The sequence below is a fragment of the Acipenser ruthenus genome, chromosome 19 (genome assembly GCF_902713425.1).
Source record: "Acipenser ruthenus chromosome 19, fAciRut3.2 maternal haplotype, whole genome shotgun sequence".
In the NCBI taxonomy this organism is placed as follows: Eukaryota; Metazoa; Chordata; class Actinopteri; order Acipenseriformes; family Acipenseridae; genus Acipenser; species Acipenser ruthenus.
This window is the reverse complement of record NC_081207.1, coordinates 3,653,500-3,676,341: the sequence shown is the minus strand read 5'-3', so window position 1 is coordinate 3,676,341 and position 22,842 is coordinate 3,653,500. Positions and strand designations below refer to the sequence as shown.

Here is a 22,842-nt window from a genome sequence, read left to right as displayed (position 1 = left end):
TCCATCCATTTCAACTCTACAGCCCTGTAAAGAAAGGGTTTTGACAAAAATGTTGTCCTTCCTAGTATGTCTGACAGATGTCATTGTAGTTACTGGAAGCCTTGCAGGTGCTGTGATGTGCATTGAACTGCAGTGTTGAAAATGAAAGACTATGACACACAAGTAAAGCAGATTTGTGTTTTCAGCAACAAGAGGACAATCGGGAACAATGAATGATCTTGAAGATAGAATGTGTGAACTACCTGCAGTAAACTCAATGGCACTGTTTGAACGATGGGTGGAGACTTCTCAAGAAAATATAGTGTTATATAACATTTAATATATTAAAAACAAAAACTAATACTAATAAAAAAACATTACCTTTCAATTGGGCATTAAACATTATTTTACTATAGTACTAAGAAGTACATTTGCAAATGTGTGCATTCTCTCCCAGCATCTCAGCGCTGCCCACACTGCTTCCCTTACTTTCTGGACCCTCAGCTCAAACCACTAGGCAACCCTGCCTCCCTCCACTCTAACCGCTAGGCAACCCTGCCTCCCTCCACTCTAACCGCTAGGCAACCCTGCCTCCCTCCCTGCTCAGCTCTAACCACTAAAAACCTAGTCTGTGTGGAAATGGTCCCAAAACTAGCTGCTAATAGCGTGAAGCTGCATGTCTGCTGGGGTCAGGAAAATGTTGTTTACAAATATATTGCATGATAAATACAATAAAATGGTTCTCAGAAAAAAAAAAAAAATATATATATATATATATATATATATATATATATATATATACTTATTAAATATCATGCTATTTAAAAACTATTACAAAGGTATCACAATGATTAGGGTGACCAGACGTCCCGGTTTTCTATCAAAGGTCCCGGTGTCCCGAAGTATTTCTTAAAAAAGTCCCGGTTTTCAGCCACTTGTAGTGTGACACACTCTAAATACCCTTTGTGAAAACAACCGCTTCCTATATAACTTAGTTTATGGCACCTACGGTGAAAACAAAATAAAAAAAGGTACTAGGGTAATAAAGAACATTTTTTGTATAAAGTGATTAAAACAGACATGCTTATTCCTCAGTGCGCCATGCGTTTTCATTTAGTTTACATTCAATGTTTTTAATGACAATCTACAGAATTCATTATTTAATTTATTATTATTAATAATAATAAACCCAATCAAAAAGTAGCAATGCATATATAGGCCTACATTCTGTGTTGATAAACTGTAGTCCAGTTGCACAGATAAATGATTATTGCAAGCCTGAAATCAGAGGTGGTTTTTTTTTTTTGTTTTTTTTTTCACAGCATAGAACCTGAGCTATAACATTTCATATTTTTTAGGAGAACCAAAGCAAGGCCCAACAGCCTTTCAAATAAATATGTTTTCTTCTACTGTACATTGCATCACTAGCAGTAAATGCTCAAATAACAATGTCATTGATCAGTCCTCCAGTATCCCAGCATTGGTGGTACTATGTAAATTGCTCTAACTCTCCCTCATGATTGGCTGACAGCGCAAAACCAAACGAACAAATCGAATACCCAGAATGTATTCGCCGACTTTTAATTGGCCGAAGCTGTTCTGGCTAGAAACGGAAGTCCTGGCAGGAAGCTCAGAGTTCAGTTGGCGTTTCATCTGTTTACGTACAAGTTTTACACTACGAGACATTGTCGCTCTTTGAATTACGAGCATCTCTTATTTAAAGCTCAGCTTTTATTTATTAATATGGTGAGCGCTGTTATCTCTGTGTACATAAATGTATTTACTCCCTTCCAGGAAACGTAGCTTTAAATTATGTATTTATTTATTCTGTTGCAAATGGTAGCTGCAGTGCAGTCGACACCCGAAACCCCTTTTTCCAATATAACATATGCAACCTTTAATTTGTTATAGAAAGTTTTACACCTTAGAGTATTTTGAAGTTAAAAAGCGTTTCGTTTAAAATATAACACACCGTTGATAAACATAATTGTTACCGGTATGTAAATATATATATATGTTTTTAATTATTTTGTTGTTGTTATTGTCAAAATATTGTTTCTAGTTGAAAGAGAAATAAGGGTTAGATGTACATTTCTACCCGCCGGCGGTCAGAAGATTTCTGTAAGTTTATGATGATATTTGATTGATTCTGGTATTTGTTTTGTCTTATATGATACGCGTTGTCGAATGACTCGTTTTTTAACTAGAATATCGTATTTTTTTGTTGCCATTTATCGGTACTTATTCAACATGGTACACTAAATGACAAATAGCATTGCCACCATCAAGCTAACTTTTAGGGTGTGATTTATAAATTATATTTCCATTATTATTATTATTATTATTATTATTATTATTATTATGCTGCATGAGAAATGTACACGTTTTCTTTCTGTACCATGACAATATAAAGGATAACTTCAGATGAAAAATTCAGATGAATGTGTTGCAACATACATCTATGGCATGTGTATTCTGTTGTCAATTCGGTCCATTGTAAATGTACGGTATTAGGATTATCACAAGTATTACAGTACCTCTGGCTTGCCATTACCAGAATTGTGAAACCCGGTGACTTATTGGTATACAAAATTGAACCTGGTCCAGTAACAGTATAATTGCATGTGGTCAGTCATTTATAAAGACGGGAGGTCCTGTACTGCGTTATTTATATACAAATGTATTTCCGTCATGTAACAGGTACAGTTTAGCTTCATGTGTGATCGAAGCAGCCGCTGATATTTCTGTTTGAACCAGTTAATTTTTATTTTTCTCTCCGGTGCATTTTTTACACCACCTGCTTCATTTGTTTCTATTTAAAGTACAGGACTGTACAAAATAAATCACCAGTGGGCATTATCAGTCATGGGAGGAAAACTGTGAATCCATAATATTAACTGTTATATAAAACTGGCTTTGTTTGTGAAAAGGATTTCCTTGATAGGAGGCTAAAGGAATTCTTCCTTGTTCATTGTATTATAGAGGTAAAAGGCTAAACATGAATTCTGTGCTGAGTAGGATGATGGCTACAGAATGATACAGAGGAAAGCCTGGAGCTGTCAAGCCCAAGACATCCCATTGATCACATCCCATCATATTTGTAAATCTCTCTCTTTCTCTGAATTAGTTGTCTGCATTGTGTTTTTGCTGGATTGGGAAAAGGGAGAATGCTTGAAGAATGTTACCGGTAAAACTGAGAGATGCCGGGGTCTGGCAGCAAACTAAAAGCCTCCTATACAAAAACCTGCTTATTAAATGGAGGACCAAACAGCAGAGTCTGCAGGTAAGTCAATTTAGAAATGTTGACAATTGAAAGAAACAAATATTCATTTATTTCACTGTTAAAGAAATGTGTAAGTAAGTGTCCTTTTTTGAAACTCATTGAATAAGACACTTCAGACCTGGATTTTTGCATAGCATGCAGTGCCACCTGTAGGACAAATACTATAGTGATGGTTTCTTTTACTACTAATTTATTTGAAGAAATCTTAATCGATATTGGATCTGGGGTGGCCCTCCACATCTTTGAATTTGGCCCCAGTTGAACCAAAATGAATCTGACAGGTAACGTATTGCATATTAAACCTAAAAGAATGATCTAGCAATTTTCCAGGTTAGTTCACATAGAACCCAGAGCAAGTCAGTGTGCTAGTTTAAGCATTATATGTACACATGTTGTCTCTGCTTGCTTTGTTGGATAAGCTACCAACTCAGTGCTGGCCCTTCATGATTTGCAACTGTCTAGCTCCCCCTACCGGCATATTTGATGGTTTTACTACCCCTTTGCTGTCGGTCTAATGAATTGGTTTGTTGTTTACAAAGGGTGCCGTGCTCCTATTTATAGAGACTTGGGAGTTGAAAGGTTTTTATTACCATGTCATGCATTTTTAATGGGGCTCTTTCATCATTTAATCTTTTCTGTCCTCAGGGAAATGTTTAAAGTGTTTTCAAATCTCAATGATATAGATTACAAGTAATGAAGTAGATAAGTGGACTTTATTCAGGTTGTTTTTATTAAAGCTGTTTTTTTTTTTTTCATGATCGATTTGCAGGCTAATGGACATTTATATTCATTGATTGGCTCCAGTGCAATGTATAATTCGGTTAGGTAAAAGCTTAATGAAGTATTGTTTCTTTCTCTTTGCAGGAGCTGATCCTGCCCTTGCTGTTGCTGGGGCTCCTGATTCTCATCAGCACACTGCACCCCCATGCCTATTACCATGGCATCTCCACCGTGGAGCTGGAGCGCCAATACAGCTACGACCCAGAGCCAAAATACCTGGGATACACGCCCAACAATACCATTACCAATCACATTATGGACAAGGTGGCGGAACATTTAACTAACGAAGGTGGGTGTGTCTCAAACCCTATGGACACTCCTTGTCTCCCTGTCTTAGAACATAGTGCCCATTCCACTTTCAGTCTCTGAGCAGAAAACTGTTTCCTTATAGATTTTATAGGCAGTTGCCAGTGTAAAAGATTGCAACTGAAGACTGTGTGCAAGAGTGCAGCAGTGTGGAGTAGTGGTTAGGGCTCTGGACTCTTGACAGGAGGGTCGTGGGTTCAATCCCAGGTGGGGGACACTGCTGCTGTACCCTTGAGCAAGGTACTTTACCTAGATTGCTCCAGTAAAAAAAAAAAAACTGTATAAATAGGTAATTGTATGTAAAAATAATGTGTAAAAAATAATATAATTGTATGTAAAAATAATGTAATATATTTCTTATATATAAGAAATATATAATAAAAAAGTAAAGAGCAATAACAGTTCAAATACTTATTTCTCTCCAGTCTAAAAAAATAATCGTCATTGCTCTATTCACTCTCTATATAAAAGTAGCTCTGGAGAACTCTTATACTCCACAACCCTTGGAACCTGAGCTGATTCTGTGCTAGGACAATAAGTAAAAATCACGTATACAGAATGCATATTCATACAGGAGATGGATGATCAATCATCACACCAGAGAGTCTTATTTCTATCCCCTGAGTAGAAACAAGTCATTTTGTACAATACACAAGTTACTTTTAATTGAATGTAGTCTTAGATGATAATTTAATTTAATTCTCAGTTTCTTTACCAGGTATCAAAAGCCTTTACAGCCCATGTGCAATTGTTTTAAGATTCTTTCTGAAGTGTGTGTTGGTTTCGCAGGGATTGAGGTGGAGATGTTCCACAGCGAGAAGGCCTTGGAGAATGCCAGCCTGCACGATCAGTCATCCTGGGTGGGTGTGGTGTTCCAGAACTCGTTAAGCTACCAGCTGCGCTTTCCCTACAATTCTGTGCCACTGCCCAGCGACTACACAGACTCAATCGGTAACTTTGACTAACAATGTATTACTTTCTGTGGGGGTGGGGTGCAGTGAATGCTCTAGTGCTTAGTGAGATACACCTGCTAAAATGTAGTATCCTTTTCTCTACTCTCCGGAATCTCTATGATGGTAATTATTATCAGCAAGCATAAATCCTTGCAAGGAACAACCATGTGATGCCACTCTTTAATCCTATTTATTGATCTGTGCTGAAAAGCTTTCAGATGAGACAATGGACTAGGATTTAACGGTCCACGCTGCTTATGCGGCATAGAGAAAGAGGTGTGGTAAAGACCCTTGCTGAAATTACAGTGCATAATGTGCTAATTTCTTTCATTCCTCTCGCAGCCAGCTGCTTTACAGACAGTAAATCGTGCAAGGCTGCAAACTACTGGTACTCTGGATTCATCAAACTCCAGTCATACATTGATGCAGCCATTATAGAGGTTGGTAACGTTACATTGCTGGGGTCGGTTAGCCTCAATTACAGTTTTTTTTCTTCCCTGACACCGAGTTTTGAATTGGAACCCTGTTTCCCTTGGCAGGTGCAGACCCAGCAGGAGGTCTGGAGGGAGATGGAGGGGCTACGGGTCGTGATGATGGGCCAGCCTGGGTCAGTGGAGGTCCAGAAGTTCCCTCACGCACTCATCTCCATCTACCTGGTCCTGGCGTTCACGCCCTTCGTGTCCTTCCTCATCGTCAACGTGGCGGCGGAGAAGGAGTGCCGCCTGAAGGATGCCATGGCCATGATGGGGCTGCATGACTCTGCGTTCTGGTGAGCCGGCAGTTTTACTACTGAGTTGGGACAGAGGAGCCCTGAATAATTAATCTGTTTCCACCATGTTAGTATATAGTAAGGTTGGACGATAATTAGATTTTCAATTCTAGATTAGCGGCTAAAAATGAACACCTTTAAATTCAGGTTGTAATACATCTTAAATGATGTTTTTACTCCCATTAATTGTGAATGTACCACGATGTGTTTGCAGTTCCATCATGCTTTTCCCATGGTTATACTATGCATTTACCGTAGCTTACCCTGGTTTACCATATCTCCCTATTCTTTACAATGCTTATCTATGCTTTTGATTTGAAATATTTAAACATGTTATGTGAAACTGAGCCCCTTGTTAATGCTGTGCTGTTGTTCCTTGCTGCAGGCTGTCCTGGGGCTTGCTGTATGCTGCCCTGGTCTCCACCATGTCAGTCCTCATGGCAATCATCTCCACATGCACCTCCCTCTTTCCCAGCAGTAGCTTCTTTGTGATCTTTCTGCTCATTTTCCTGTACGGGATATCCACAGTGAGTACCTTGCAACAGTGGAAGGAAGATACTGAGGGATGAGATGGGTGATGAGATAAGTACAGCATGTATAAGAATGATATGGTATGGCATAATACCAGAAATACAGTAAAAAAAAGGGATCATTCTGGTAACAGAAACACCAAGACCAAGTTCATTGCCAGTACTATTGCGATATACAAACCTTTTGCTTCTTACAAAATGAGAAATACAGATCAGATAAATGTTATGGCTTCAGCGTCTTTTTATTTAGAAACTCACATGGTAATGGCATCACATGGTAATGGCATCTGCTTTAATTATTTGTATTTATCAATACATTCTAAAAATATATATATAGTCAAGGTGTTGTGTGAACCGATTTTCACCCCAGTCATGATCAGAGCAGCCTCAGCTTGCATTGTACAGTGTCCCGTAAAATATGTTCTATATTAAATATAAAGGTCGGTTTTCCTGCTTGCTTTCCCAGATCTTCTTTTCGTTCATGCTGACACCCCTCTTCAAAAAGCCCAAGTTCGCCAGCACTGTGGGCTCCATGCTGACAGTAGTGTTCGGCTGCCTGTCTCTCTTCACTGTCCTGATGAAGGATTTCCCTCAGCCGCTGGTCTGGGTGCTGTGTTTGCTGTCTCCCAGTGCCTTCTCCATGGGCATTGCACAGGTAAGATGTGACTAGGAGGGCTGGGGCTGATGAGCGTTCTATATAAGACAGGATCAATGTATTAATGTCTGTAAATGTGTGCAGCGAACACCATGTCTCATACCCCTTCAGGTCTGGGATTGCATGCTATTTATAAAAATGGAATGTACTTTTTTGTAGCAAATTAATGTTGATTTTATATTTCTCTAGACTAAGAACATAGTATGAAAATAGCTTTAGGTTAAGAACAAGGGCAAAAAATGCAAGTAGCTTTAGATTAAGACATGCCTGGTTCTTAAGTAGTCATTAAACCTCTTTGTGTTTTTTTAGGTGGTGTACCTGGAAGCTCAGGGAGACGGAGCAGTCTTCTCCACTCTGTCCAATGGCCCCCACCCCCTTTTCGTGCCCCTTGTCATGCTGGTGCTCGATAGCTTCCTCTACCTCCTGCTAGCAGTCTACCTGGACCAGGTCTTACCAAGTACGTGTGGGGCTTTAGGGCACGTCTCTACTGTACTCAGCCGGGGACATGCATCTACCACGATATCCCCTTTTTTAAACTGACATGTTGTTTGCATGGTACTGGCCTATACTGAGTGGAAGTTGCTCAGTGGTGTGTCTAGAAGATGACTTAGCCAGTACAAGTTAGGTGCTTTCTTTCTCCCAATAGTCAAGCAACAGTTATTTACACCCTGCACCCACCTCTTCGTTTTTCACAACCCCTTGCTTAGTAGCAGAGAATATAGTGGGTTCAAGTAGCTCAGTGGTTAGTGCTGCAGTGCTAATTCGAGGTCCCTGGTATGGGTGTTTTCAGTCTCTTACTGCGTTTTGTTTCCCTGCTCACAGGGGAATATGGACTACGTCGGTCCATCCTCTACTTTCTGAAGCCGTCCTATTGGTCCAGACACATGAAGCACTATAAAGAGGTCAGTTCGCGGTTTGAGAGTGAGGTAAACGGCGTCTCTCCGTCCAGCGAGTCAGTCGAGCCCGTGTCTTCAGAGTTCCAGGGGAAGGAAGCCATCAGGTAAAGATGTACCAGAAATCCCCTGATTGTTTTGAGATTGTTTCTTATTTTACTTGTAGTACTTAACTCCTTATACATAAGATACTAGCGAAGTGGAAACAAGTGTGAAAACAAATGGCAGCCTTTTAAGAGATCTATTGTACATTGCTGGAGCAGAGAAAACTTGATTAAGTGGATAGGAGTGTGTGATTTTATAAGTAAATAAGAATTGTTGAATAAATCTCTTTTTTTGTTTGTTTTTCAGAATTAACAATATTCATAAAGTTTATAAGGAGAAGGACAGTTCTGTTGAGGCACTTAGAGGTACGTGGGTGTTGCTTATCCTTCTCACACCTCGTCTGGTGTCCTGCTGTGTTTGCAATTTGTTTAATATTGAGTGAAAAAAGTATACTGTGGTGAATGTCTGATCTCACTTCTCTGAGTAGGTTTGACGTTTGACATCTATGAGGGACAGATCACAGCCCTGCTGGGGCACAGCGGAGCGGGGAAGTCCACGCTGATGAATATTCTGTGTGGGATCTGCCCTCCCACTGAAGGTAAGCAACACACAGCCAGGCATTCCTGTTAAATTGCAGCATTAGAACACTTTTTTTAAAAAGTAGTCTTTGTAAAATGTGTTAATAATCAATATACATTATCTGGCCCTGTTCTCAGATATTACACACAATGAACTGGTTTTAAACTTTATGGCTGAGTACTGTACAGTAAAAAAATTAATTAAATGTTTTACTGTGGGCTCTGGATAAGCAGTAGTGGATACTAATGATTTGCAACAGAATATTAGTGTTTCTTCTAAAACATTTATAACAGAGCTATAAAGCTAACAAGCGGAGAACATCTTGAGACGGATTGCTGGCAGTATTGAGCTAATGCAGTCAGGAGGTGTTTCAGTATAGTCTCCTGTATACAGTGCATACTGGGTGGTTATAAAGTCCTCTCTCAACAGGCTCTGCCATGATCTATGGCTCCCCAGTGTCTGAGATGGCAGAGGGGCTGGAGATGCGGAGGCTGGTGGGAATCTGCCCGCAGTTCAACATCATGTTCGAGGTGCTGACTGTGGAGGAGCACCTGAGGATCTTTGCTGCCATCAAGGGCATCCCCCCGGGTGACATCAACAGAGAGGTGAGGGGGCAACCTGCCAACACACACACAGGCGTAAGAGTGGTCCAGTGTTTTACCTAAAGATGTAGCGATCATGATGGTGACCCCACATGCCACTTCCTACCTGGACTAAAGCTAGCGTTTATTGGTTAGGGATTTAGGAAGGGAACCTGCATTGAGTAAGGATGGGATTGTGATGTAGCTAAAGTGAAATATTGAGCTGTGCGTTCCTGTTACTCGTCTCAGGTAGCCAAAGTGTTGAAGGACTTGGATCTAGAGAAGATCATGGACGCCCAGGCCAAGAACCTGAGCGGCGGCCAGAAGAGGAAGCTGTCTGTGGGCATTGCCATCCTGGGGGACCCCAAGGTGGGAAATTTATTCTCCTTCCTCCACTCCCACACCTGCTCTGTTTCTGTACAACCCTCCACACTCTAAACAGTGGCAAGTCTTAATACTGCTGCTCTTCATATCAATCCTGTTGGTGTTTTCTGTCTTTATTATTATTTTTTTACCCTCTGCAGTGGAAAAAGGTATTGGATAGATAGAGCATGTTTACAAGGTTCAAGGTGGCGTTAGTAAGACGTGCAGAGGTTTTGATCAATAAGACCACTCCCCTTTTTTTGTAGATTCTTCTCCTGGATGAGCCCACGGCAGGAATGGACCCCTGCTCCCGGCACCAGGTGTGGTCTCTGCTGAAGAGTCGGCGGTCAGATCATGTCACTGTACTCTCCACCCACTACATGGACGAGGCTGACATTCTGGCAGGTACAGTACAGCCCGGCTGCCTTCTCACTTTGAAACATAGACGGCAGTAAATACAGAAGAACCACTTCTTGCCAACCTGCTCCAGGAGACATGGGACAGTTGTTTGTAATAATGGACGTATAAAAGGAACAGGACTCTAAACACCATAAAGCATCAAACACTTTCTCAGCAATAGTAGTCACGCTGTATTGTATCCCCCTGCTGGGGATGCATAAGACATAATAATATAAAACAATCCCCTGGGTTACCTCTCCATCTCTCACCCGCTCTTCTCTTTTATATTACTTTAGATCGGAAAGCTGTGATCTCCCAAGGACTCCTCAAGTGTATTGGCTCCTCTCTCTATCTCAAAATTAAATGTGGGGTTGGCTACCACCTCCGGTAAGTCCATCCAGTTTCTTTTCAGTACAGGCACTGTGTTTTGCATTAACAGACTGAGGGGTTAGATGTGTAACTGCGGGTTGTTCTGTTGACTGCAGCTCCACATCTTGTAGCAAGTTACTTTTTGATCCTTCACTTTGAGAGCCACAGCTGTGCCTTGCTGTATTATTACCATTAGTGAATAATATGTTTTCTTTCTCAGAATGTCAGTGAATGAGTCGTGTGACACAGACCGCGTGACCTCATTGATCAGACAGCATGTCTCTAAGGCACAGTTGTCACGGCAACAGGAGGCGGAACTGACATACACTCTTCCCTTTGAAAACATGGACACGTTCTCAGGTATATTAAGCATTAGGTACAGTATCCTTTACTGTCAAAGAACCAAAAATGTTGGGCAGGTAGTTAAAATATACAACTTGAAGACGGGGGATAGTGGCAGCATTGATGAAAGTAATCCATCCTTAACTGTCAATCATAAATTATTATCTCAAACTCTCTCAAAGAGAAGCCCTCCATAACTCCCCTGCTTTGTTTTCAATTCCTCTTTCCTTCACCAGGCCTGTTCTCAGAGCTGGACAGCCAGCCTGATCTCGGAATAGGGAACTATGGTGTTTCCATGACAACACTGGAAGATGTTTTCCTGAAGCTGGAGGCTGAGGCCGAGGTTGATCAAGCAGGTAAAAAAAATCTACGTCTCTGATAATGTGTCCCTGTGTAAACTGCATCATGATAAAACCCCAGGTTCCTTACATCTGTATACCTCAACTTAATGTAATCTTTTTTCTTTTGTAAATTCTAAGTCCCCCCTCATGTTAAGTCTTCATTCACCCTGTCCTTTTGCCCGTGTCCCAGACTACAGCGTGTTTAACCAGGAGCAGGTGGAGGAGGAAGGGGACGCCTCCTCCTTGGGCGACACTGACCAGCGGCTCCTCATCTTCTCTGACAGCAAGTCTGAGGGCGTCTCTGGACATGCTCTGTGGAGGCAGCAGTTCCGCACCATAGCCAGACTGCACCTGCTCAACCTGCAGAGGGAGAGAAAGCCCATCATGTGTGTGCCAGAATACATGTATATCTGTGTGTGTGTGTCAGTTTTTTACTTTTTTGAGCCTGGTTTGGTTTAATTGTGTCCTATTGTGTGAACTGACTGGCCCCTCTGCCCCGTTCTTTCCCCTTTCTAGTCTGGCTCTGTTCATTATCTTTCTGGCCTCAGTGCTGGCTCTGTCCCTGATCAGTGGCAATATCCGAATCAACGCCACGTCCCGTCGGCTCTCCCCAGACCTCTACCTCCTCAGCAGCAAACAGCCGTTTCGCAAGTACGCCAGCAGCCTGCTGCTGCACAATGCCACCGGTGAGAGGAGGGAGAAGGGGAGAAACACTCAGGAAGGATGAAGGGAGGAAACGAAGTAGAGTGGGGGAGGGAGAACATTATTTGAACCTGAACTTGATTGTTTCATTTAGAAATAGCATGTGATTCTATGACCTTTCAACTCCACATGCTCTACACCAGTGGTACTCAACTCTGGCCCTCAACATATATTCCAGTCCTGGTCTTTATTCCATCCAGGTCCAAAATTAGTTAATTGCCTCTTAGCAGCTTCAATTAACTACATTAGAACCTGCTTGGAGTCAAAACCTGGACTGGATTAGATCTAGAGGGCCGGTTGAGTACTATACACTATACATTATACAGACTAGACAGAGCCAGTAGAATAAAAATTAGATTAAAAGCCATACATCCTTTAGCAGAACATCTGCTGCTGGGGTGGCTTTGAATCAATGCCAGTGTAGAGGTTTTAGAATTTGTTTTATTTGCTCTTTATGGTGGATTACTGTCATGTTTCTCTTAACAGACTCGAGTATTGACGACTTCATCCGCAATGTGGAATCACAGGATATTAAGGTGGAATTGCAGAAAGGAAATGATTTCATGGCAAGTGCTCCACATAGTGCTGCCTTTAACATTTCAGGTTCCAATAAGGTAAAATATCCAGAAGATCTTGTTTTTACATATATTACAACGTCTGTGCTGTATATAATTAAAATGACTGCCTAGTCAGTGGGGTTTATGACCTTGTCTGTGTGTATTCCCAGCAGCACTGCGAGTACACAGCTGTGTTTAACAGTACCACGGTACACTCCCTTCCTATGCTGCTGAATGTCCTAAGCAACGCCCTGCTGCGCAGCTTCAACGGGACCGGCCACATCGAGACGTGGAGCAAACCCTTTGAATTTGTGAGTCAACAACCGGGGATTGTTACTGGGAATGGGAGTCGAAATGCTTAGAAGCCCAGTCCTAATTCTGGATGGAAGCATACGGACATACAGATTTTCATATGTCCAGAGATCTGCTTGCTCGATTGTCCCGAAAGTTGTTAAGGACATTATTTTGCACAAGTTATTGCATTTTTATTTTATTTATTTTTTCCTAGAAAATTCCTGAGGCTCTATCGAACGCCCTGATCTACATTGAAGCGGTTCTGTTGGGAATGCTGGCAGCAGGAATGCCAGCCTACTTTGCCATGGAACACACACGGGACCGCGAGGTAAGACCACCACGCACATGCTCTGTCAAGAACTGACACATATGAATTCACACAGACTGTCATTCTGAATTGGTCCCGCACCTAGTGTGTGTGTAGCATACTGGGTCTGGGCTTGTTCACATTAAAACCTGGAATGGTTTAAAAGGTTATACAATGGGAAATTAATCCCACAGGGGAGCATCATCATTCCATTTCTGTATCCCTTGTTACCAGTTCCTTCCAGCAACCTCCCTTTCTCTTTCCCTGAAGATTAAGTGCCGTTCCCAGCTGCGAATCTCAGGCTTGGTCCCATCTGCATACTGGTGCGGTCAGGCTGCTGTTGACATCCCCTTCTACTACCTCATCCTGATCGCCATGACCAGCACTCTCTTCGCCTTCCACTCGGAGGAGCTGTTGCACGCCGGCGCGTACACATCGGTGGTGAGTCGGCACTGCTGTCACTGACCAGGGAACACAATTCATTACATTAACAGTTAACGTGGAATGTGTATTTAATTGCTTAGCTGCTTTAAAACTATTTCATGCAGCTAAGAGGGGAAAAAAAAGCTATTGGTGCTTCTGATTCTCCTACATTTTCACCCCATACCCCTTTTCATAAAATGTTACGCATTTTAACTCCTGATTTTCAATATTTTAGATCATGCCTTGTTTAAAAGGTGAACATTTATCGAAACTAGAAAATGTTTTTGTTCCTTTTTGTATTTAGATCCCGTGTCTGATAGGCTACGGTCCGGCGATGATCCTCTTCACCTACGTGGTGTCCTTCATGTTCACTCGCGTCCAGAACAATCGGGATTTCCTCTCCATCGTCTCCATGCTGGTGCGTAGAACTGAGTGGAGGTGCTGTGGATCGAACCAGCAACCAGGAACATTCTCCCGAGAGGATCTGAAAAGCTTGTTTAATTTGGGTCATTCCATGTCGAATCGCCCAGTTTTGTTTCTAAAATATAAATGACACCGTTGCGGGTCTGCAGGAATGCAAATCAAATCATGGCAAAAAAATGTTTCAGCGCAATTGGACCTTCAGAAAAAATATTAGCCACTGGTAATTTTTGGTTACAGACATTCCAAAGTTTTGCATTCCTACAAATCAAAGATGACGACATGTATGTTATTGGGTTTTAACTTTAAAAAAAAAAAAAAAAAGTTACGGATGTTCTACCTATTGCATCGCAAGACCTGCTCAAAATGAGAAGATACAGTACTTGCATGTAACAGTGATGAAGGAAACGCTTGTCTGCCTTTTTGTCCTTTAGGTCTGTGTGGTATCTGCATTCTTGATTCAGCTGACCTATGTGAATGGAAACCAGATCGTAGCCACAATTCTGCACAACTCTTTGTGCTTCTTCAACCCACTGTACCCACTCATGGGCTGCCTCAACTGCATTACCAAGGTATCCTGTAGCCACTAAAACCTCTGTAGCAAAATTCTAAATCTGGAACTTATGTATGATTAGTGGGTTTTTTTGTGTGTTTTTATATACATTATGGATTTCTTAATCACGCCTGGTTGTCCTCTGTCCCTAGAAGACTTTCACTGACATGAGTGTTTATGAAGACACTGGAACGCTGAGTAGAAACATGCTGGTAACCATTGTATCGGTGAGAAAGCCGCTCCAAAACTCTCTCACTCTCACTCTCTCTCTCCTCTCTCTCTCTCTCTCTCTCTCTCTCTCTCTCTCTCTCTCTCTCTCTCTCTCTCTCTCTCTCCTCTCTCTCTCTCTCTCTCTCTCTCTCTCTCTCTCTCTCTCTCTCTCTCTCTCTCCTCTCTCTCTCTCTCTCTCTCTCTCTCTCTCTCCTCTCTCTCTCTCTCTCTCTCTCTCTCTCTCTCTCTCTCTCTCTCTCTCTCTGTCTCTGTGTTTAAAATGTCAGTGTGGACGGTGTCAAAGTACTGTAGAAGACGATGCTTGCATTACAATATGTATCTGTTTCATGCTTTCAATTTGGTTTGAAATGTGGAACCGGAAGGTTGGCACTGTTTTCAAAACAATGTGGGTTGTTACTTCTAGTTAAATAATTTAGCCCCCGACGTGATATAAAAAATTGTGATGGGAGATGTGGTGTTTTATGATATTTGCTTACTAAATATTTAAAATAATTTGAATACAGTATAAGAGCAGATGCAAGACAGGCAAGATGTCTCAATTGCAGTGGCAAACCCCAGTTGTATCCGTTTTCTGTTGTGCAAATTCAGAACATTTTGTATCTCCTCTCCGCAGCCCTACCTGCAGTGCATCTTTCTTCTCTTCCTGCTGCGTTGGCTGGAGATCCGATACGGAGGCAAGACTATAAAGAACGATCCTCTATGCAGGTGAGCGCTGAACCCAACTCCAGTAATTAGTCCTTATCCAAAGCGAATTAGAGATGATGGGCAGAGCCAATGACTGCAGGGACCCTATTGCCTGTGTTTACTAGAAGGGATGGGTGTTTTGTTCTGTTGTAGGATCTCCTCTGGGAAGACAAAAGTCCATAGGAACCCTGACGAGTCAGATAACGAGGACGAAGATGTCCAAGCAGAGAGGACGAGGGTCAAGGAGGCACTGAGCTGTCAGACCTGCGAGGAGGTAGGGCCTGGTGTAATGTATCATCATTTCCTCTGTGTGTGTGTGTGTGTGTGCGCGATGGGCCGTTCCTATATGTTAAATATCACCTCTATTGTGTCCCAAATGTAATTTTATATTTGAATTCTGGGGGGGGGTTTCTTCTCAAGAGCTATAACCATGTGTTTGAAGTTTATATATAAGCTCAAAGTCCTTGACTGAGAATTCTCAGTGAAACTTTTCAATGTTTCCGTTTTAGTATAGGATGGCTTCATACCACAGTTAAAACAGTCTGTGATCGTATAACGTTAATCACATATTAACATTGTGGCAAGCAGGTTTCCAGGGGCGAGATGAATAACAGGAATGGAAGAATAACTGGCTCAGTGGCTCTACGGCTCTTTGTCTCCCGTAGAAGCCAGTGGTGGTGGTGAGCAGCCTGAGGAAGGAGTACAGCACCCGTCATGACGGTTTCATCTTGAACACCAAGAAGAAGAAAGTGGCAACAAGAAACATCTCCCTCTGCGTTCGCAAAGGTCAGTGCTGCTGCAGGTTAAACAAGCTGTAAAGTCATGCCTATGTAATATTAAAGTAATTGTGTTTTTAATGGTACTGAAGTAGTGTAATATATAACTAAAACATCTATTTTAAATAAGTAAGGGGTGCATTAGTGTGCTTTTGCCTCTTTGTGCTAACAACTGGTTGCTTTGCTTCCAGGTGAAGTGCTGGGACTGCTGGGTCCGAATGGAGCAGGGAAGACCACTACCATGTACATGCTGGCTGGAGAAACAGAGCCCACGGCAGGACAGGTAATCAAAATCAGTTCTCAAACTGTTTGTATAGAAGGCCATTTCCATGTCATTTTATTACAACGTAATTACGTGTCGGTTCATGTCTTGCAATCTAAAAGTGCAACCAAAAATCTCCATAGCTTCTAACAGTCCACATGAAAACATTTGTGAGAATTGTTTCTAGGTAGAATGTGTCCGCACCCATACACCTCACTGATATTGAGGTACTTTGTGCATTAAATTCTTCCACCTGGTCCCCTTGACATGTCAGGTATAGACAACACACAGACCTTCCCCTTACCCACCCCACCCTGTAGTGCACGCTGTTCCCCGGCCCTGCCTCTTGACACCCCAGCTTGTTTGACAGGTGCTGATGGGTGATTACTGCACAGAGTTCCGGCAGGTGGACAGCACCCTGGAGTACATCGGCTACTGTCCACAGGTGAACCCGCTGTGGCCCAAGATCACTCTGCAGGAGCACCTGGAGATCTACGCCTCCATCAAGGGGCTCGGCCAGAATGAGGTCGCCGGCATCATCAAGCGGTAACGCACCCCGGCCCCACTGTCTGCATTATTGTTCCGATAAACCAGTCTTTATTGAACGTTACTGACAGTCTGCTATGCAAAATCCATTTGATCTTATTTCTTTCCTGTACTTACTATGAAATGTATTTTAAAGTATATGTTGTAGTAATAGTTCTGTTCTCTGTACAGCGTTGTGAATGCACTGGAGTTGAAAGAACACCTCAAAAAGAAAGCCAAGAATCTCTCGGCAGGAATTAAGAGAAAGGTACAACCTCTAGTTTGAGATCCAATCACAAGAGCTCAATGCACAAAGAGAAACCCAGCATCTCCTCCTCCTTTATGTTCTCATCTCTCACTGTTTAGAGATGCTGCTTCCCCATTAGCGAATACTGCACACTGCCTCCCCATCCCTCAGCTCTAACCTTGGTGCTTCGTACAGTACAGTGCATTGTTGTTTCTGGAATTTCCGTGGCAATTTTGCTTTGTATCTCTTTGTTTCAGCTCTGTTTTGCCTTGAGCATGCTGGGTAACCCTCAGATTGTGCTTCTGGATGAACCTTCAACAGGAATGGACCCCAAAGCCAAGCAGAGGATGTGGTGAGCATCATTTACATGAAACCGTGTTCCACACTTGTAAACTGAGAGACACTTCAAACTAAGATAAGCGATGTTTTCTGAGTAGGGTAAGAAAATATATTTAGCTTATCAGAGCTACTTTATTATACTATATGTTTTATATCTCACTCTGAAACTGCACATCTACCAATGAGCGCAGAAATTCAGTTGGAAATCGCCTGTTTTTCTAATCTACACCTTGCTTATTCTTTCTGCTCGTAGGAGAGCTATCCGTGCAGCATTCAAGAACCGCCAGCGGGGGGCGATACTCACCACCCACTACATGGAGGAGGCGGAGGCTGTGTGTGACCGAGTCGCCATCATGGTGTCAGGGCAGTTGCGGTAAGGGCAGGGGGGCAGCTGTGTTTAGGTGTGGCAGAGGGTGGTTGCAGTATAAAACAGAAATGTTAAGATATTTTTTTGCCCCTTTCCAAAAAAAATAAAAAATGAAATCCAGGTGGATTAACTTGTCTGCTGCTGCAGTTGATGAATGAGGACAGGCAGTGGCACAAAAGTTGAAAAAAATTGTTGCTGCAGGTGTATCGGCTCCATCCAGCACTTGAAGGGAAAGTACGGCCGTGGGTACAGCCTGGAGGTGAAGCTGCGGGAGGAGATGACAGGACTGCGGGAAGTGGCTCTCCTTCACAAGGAGATCCTGAGAATCTTCCCTCATGCAGTGCGGCAAGAGAGGTACAGTGCAGCAGAGAATTGGTTTAGTGTCTGATGCTTTTAACCCTGTTCTGTTTATTTTTAGTTTACTGCAACAGGATCCATTGGTTTCTGTTTACTCTGGTAATGTGAAGCTATGGAGGAGTCAGTAAAATAAGGAATACAGGGATAGAAACATAACTCCTGTTGCATAGCAGTTTAACCCATTCCAGATTTTACTACAGGTCTGATTAGCCACAGTGTATAGGTAACACGCTCAGGTGTGTCTTATTAAACTCATAGTAAAACCAGGAATTGATCAAACTGCTATGCAATGGGAGTCCTTTTTCCATCCCTGAAATCATGTGGAGACATTTTCTTGGAAGAATATTTAAGGGACCTTCAGATCCCTTCAACTTGTTTTAGCACACCCAGGAACCCGAGTGTGGTAGCTATTTGGAGGGACAGATAACTGCCCTTGGGAACTATCCAGGCTTTATATTTGACACCTCCACTCTAGGATCTGCGATTACAAGAATATCAAGATGTGGGGCCTTGGTTTAATAACAATGCAGGACACATAGGTTTTAGAGTAAACTCACCATCTCTCTCCCTCCTCTCTCAGCTTTGCCACTCTGATGGTGTATAAGATCCCCATGGAAGATGTGAAATCACTCTCAGAGTCCTTTTCACAGTTGGAAAAGGGTAAGCTTCCAGCAACAAATACATCATAGCAAAAAGTTTGTTCCTGTAAAAAGTTTGTGCCACTTTCTGATGGGGGGGGGGGGGAAACAAACATTTATTGTGAAGCTAGTATTGTACAAAATATTTTGGATGCAAGTCTGCATTTCAAGAGTGATTTTGTTCTTTAAATAGTGGTGCGAACAAAAGGCTCAACACATCTGTTCCAATAACAAAACAAAACTTAAGGCTTGTGTTCTTGGTGTGTTTTTGGAAAAATAAATGAAAAATTGTATTCTACATTTTTTTTAATGTTTTTGTTTTACAGCAAAAGATTCCTTCCATTTTGAGGAATACAGCTTCTCTCAATCTACACTGGAACAGGTATGTTCTCTTTTTTTATTATCTTTACTGGCCAGCAATAAAGAGACATTTGCACCTTTTAATTCCAGAACTTTATATTCACTTTAATACTTATTTTGTAATTTGTCAAATTAATGGAATCCACCATTTCACCTAACATTTTCTGGCAGGTGTTCATGGAGTTTGCTAAAGAGCAGGAGAATGACGAGGAAGAGATTGGGTCCCTGAGCACAACGTTTCAATGGCAGAGGCTTCAGCAAGACGAGCCGGTGTCGACGCTCCACTCGGACAGCATTGTCCACCAGCTTTAACCCCTGGAGCCGAAATACTGAACTCTTTTCTACTGAATCTGATTGATCTTGGATCTCTTGTACTTCTCTCTCTGTATTGAATCTGACAGCTCTCAGATCTCCAGTAAGGAATTCTCTCTCTGTTCAGTTTGCTGGCACCACTCAGACGTGTTATGGGAAATAATGCAGGACAACAAGCTTCTGAAGAGTTCAGTTTTATGTTTTGAGTGGGTCTTCAAATATCCCCCCGCCCTCTTCCTAAAGGAGATACACTTGATTGAATGCACTCTCAGCCTGCCAATATGAGTGGATTTGTTTCAAGGAAATTACAGCCTTTTGAAATGAGCATGCATGCATGCTCAAAGGGGCTACCCTTTGTATTCTGGAATAAACACAGTATATATCATTTTCATGCCACAATATAAAATGACACAGGCAGCGTTAAATCCAGCAAGGTGCGACAGTACTGCGGATGCTACAGATAAATCATTAATAAGAGACAACACCATGCATTAAGAAAAATCGCATTAGGTAGCAAGAGTATCTTAAAGGGGAATTGATTTCAGCCTAAATATTTTGTGGTTGCGTATATATGTGGTGGATTGAAATGCTGACATTTTTATTAATACAGTTTCATAAATAATTCCTGCTTCAGCCAGCTAGTGTCAGTCTTTTACATTTGTAACAGTCACCTGTGAATGTACAGATGTAAGGCTTGAGGTATTGCCAAAGTATTATAAATCCATGAATGTGTAAATATATGTATTGAGGAATGGGAGGAAGAGGCCCAATTCACAATGGTAGGTCTTCCCTTGTGTCCACATGTAATAACAAATCATATTGCTTCCTCAGTAGTGTGGCTCAGGAGTCACGGTTTGTAAACGGCAAACTCTTAGCAAAGATGATTGATCCACATGGGAGAGGTGGAGCTTATCATTCAGAGCAACTCCTTTTTAGAAGTGTCTACACAATTCCTTTTTGGTGTTGTATCCAGTATGAATTACTCTACATTCATAGTCTATAGTTGCAATACTATCACCGTTTGTTAACCTGTTCTGTCCCTCGATCGTTCCTTTCACAGGGCAATGCAGCCATTTTCAGTTTTTACAGAATATTTTGAATACATCGATGCAGGGCTGTTAACTATGGTTGTCTCAAATATTTGGTACAGGAAGGTAATATTTTCTGACCACGTGTTTTTAAGCTTGGATCTTTAGCTTGTAGCGGGGGGATTTATTTAATAACACATTTTAGGATTTAAGCCCGTTCATTATGCCCTTTTCAGTTTTATGTCTGCACTGGAGTTGGACCCCTGCTCAAGCATATTTTTATTTTTTGTGTTTTTTTCTCTCCAGCTATTGTAAATGTTCCTTTTGTTTCTGTGTGTTTTTACTGATTTACCATCTTAACCCAGGTGTTCAAGTCCATCCTGTGTGTTCCAGCTTATATTGGAGTTAAGGGTGGAAAAATGAATATTTTACTTATAACTTGTTTCTGATATGTATCTAAGGTGGGAGGAAAGTACTGTATCCTATACACCCAACGTTGCCATATTTGTGTTTGTTTTAAAAAGGAAATTGCACTGTTTGTAACTCCCTCATTCAATTCCTGATTTCTGTTGAATGGAAAGAAACAAGTACCGTGGACCGCAAAGATACTTTCACCTTGCACTTTTGCACGATTTTAATTGAAACAGCATTGTGTGTCATCATTTAACTAAATGCATATCTTCATTTATACAAACTGTTATTGTTGTGTAATTCGTTCCACTGTAGTATGGATAGCCTGTTTTTAATAGCTATGCTTTTATAAAATTACATTAAAATGCATCTTTCTCTTTCTTCTTTCTGCTCAGCCAGGAGGATTGAGCTTGTAATTGAGAGGGTTTTTTTTTTTGTTCTGGGGTAATTGTATGAGGTGACTACAGTATAAGGACAAAGGGGAAAAAGTTAATTGACAGTAAAGTATTTTTAGGAAAGCCTTACCAAGCCTGTCCTATTATCAATGAGCTAAGAAACTGGGCCTTATTTAACTTTGAACCCTGCTTGTTGCACAGTGTTTATTTTCTAAAACTCTGTACAAGCGTTGCATGTTTGCAATGCTGAGGGGAGAATTTAAAGCCAATCCATTCTAATACAGATGCTACCTTTGTATATCGGAACACAGAGCTGATACTGTGATTGTGGTCATGATACGTTTGTTTAATAAGTGGCTTATGAGGTGAATTGCCAGGTAATGTGACATTTGATTACAATATGCAGTTGATTCAGTTAACCATTGATTCAATTAAGTGTTTTTCGTGGTATATTTACATTCCATTGCTTTCTTATTCTATGGCATTATCGTTATATCGATGTTATCAATTAAATACAATTTATATTAGAAGACAGAGGGGCCTTAACATCAAGGGTTATTTAAAGAATGTTTATCAATAAAACACAGTTTGATATTGTTTGTTTCTTTTAACAACAGCCTACAACAATTTGACCATCACATTTAATTTAATTTTATTTTATTAATAAATACAGACTTAAAAAAAAACATTCTTTAAATCCCTCAGAGCTGAAAGCTTTGTGAATAGGGCCTGGTGTCATGAAGACGGGGGCCATACTGTATAATATAGTTATAGTTTTAGATTTTTACTTTAATTAGAATGCATGTTATTAATTAAACGAGGGACAGACTTACTTGCTCGAGAGCAAAGGTTGCAGCAGTTTTTTTTTAAATTACCAAGAAATTAGAAGCTGACCTGGGTCAATAGAACCTAAAACCGAACCCTCCTCCCATGTGCAGTAGGGTTCATGAAAGGGTACATATCCTTCATGAATTATTTTATCTAAAAAAATTAAGAAAAGAAAGTAGAAAAAGTGCAACAATTTCACAAAAGTGAGTGTTTTAAATCTAGTCCTAAGAGCCTTTCAAGGGAGGCAATGTCAGGTTACTGGTACCTTAAGGACATTGTTTTAACAGAACCTTTAAAAGAGGGCCGAGTGCATTCAAAACTTAATTACTGTTATTCTGTTTTTGTGTTTCACGAAATATCTGTGGTATCAAGTTTGAAATGTCAGTACCTGCAGTGCACATGTTTTAGTTGTTTGGTGTAACCTATAACCTGTATGATAAACACTAGTGTGTGTTTATTTTTAGTTTTTTCCTTTTAACTGTATTACTGTTTTCACAGATGTATCTGGGTGATTTGTACGTATCACGGTTTACTCCAGATCGATTAATGAATCACAGCACTGTCAATTGTGAAATAAATTCCCTGTGCACCTTCAAATAAATACTGCTGTATTTGCTTGGACCTTTTTGTTTTAATATTGTTTAATTTCAGAGAAATCT

General features: G+C 41.2%; 1 protein-coding gene across 4 annotated transcripts; it reads left to right on the top strand.

Annotated features, from left to right (window-relative positions):
* Window positions 1-1,563: 1,563 nt before the first annotated feature.
* LOC117424696 (cholesterol transporter ABCA5) lies at window positions 1,564-22,804 on the top strand. Of its 4 annotated transcripts, XM_034041329.3 has the most exons (40): window positions 1,564-1,725; window positions 2,042-2,100; window positions 3,107-3,262; window positions 4,127-4,331; window positions 5,138-5,299; window positions 5,644-5,741; window positions 5,841-6,070; window positions 6,456-6,597; window positions 7,067-7,255; window positions 7,565-7,712; window positions 8,078-8,255; window positions 8,500-8,558; window positions 8,681-8,791; window positions 9,202-9,377; window positions 9,603-9,722; window positions 9,983-10,121; window positions 10,412-10,502; window positions 10,705-10,844; window positions 11,063-11,182; window positions 11,358-11,553; window positions 11,684-11,853; window positions 12,356-12,483; window positions 12,597-12,737; window positions 12,935-13,048; window positions 13,298-13,468; window positions 13,755-13,868; window positions 14,305-14,442; window positions 14,576-14,650; window positions 15,268-15,359; window positions 15,492-15,612; window positions 16,004-16,124; window positions 16,306-16,397; window positions 16,747-16,922; window positions 17,094-17,169; window positions 17,406-17,500; window positions 17,741-17,860; window positions 18,056-18,208; window positions 18,792-18,871; window positions 19,176-19,231; window positions 19,381-22,804. In XM_034041329.3, exons 3-40 carry the CDS (start codon window positions 3,158-3,160, stop codon window positions 19,519-19,521), a joined length of 4,983 nt encoding a protein of 1,660 aa, XP_033897220.1. In that variant the 5' UTR covers window positions 1,564-1,725; window positions 2,042-2,100; window positions 3,107-3,157; the 3' UTR covers window positions 19,522-22,804. The 4 variants fall into 4 exon arrangements, with proteins under 4 accessions (XP_033897220.1, XP_033897221.1, XP_033897222.1 ...); XM_034041330.3 differs by lacking the exon at window positions 2,042-2,100 and having other exon boundaries at window positions 12,600-12,737; XM_034041331.3 differs by lacking the exon at window positions 2,042-2,100 and having other exon boundaries at window positions 14,579-14,650.
* The last annotated feature ends 38 nt before the right edge of the window (window positions 22,805-22,842 follow it).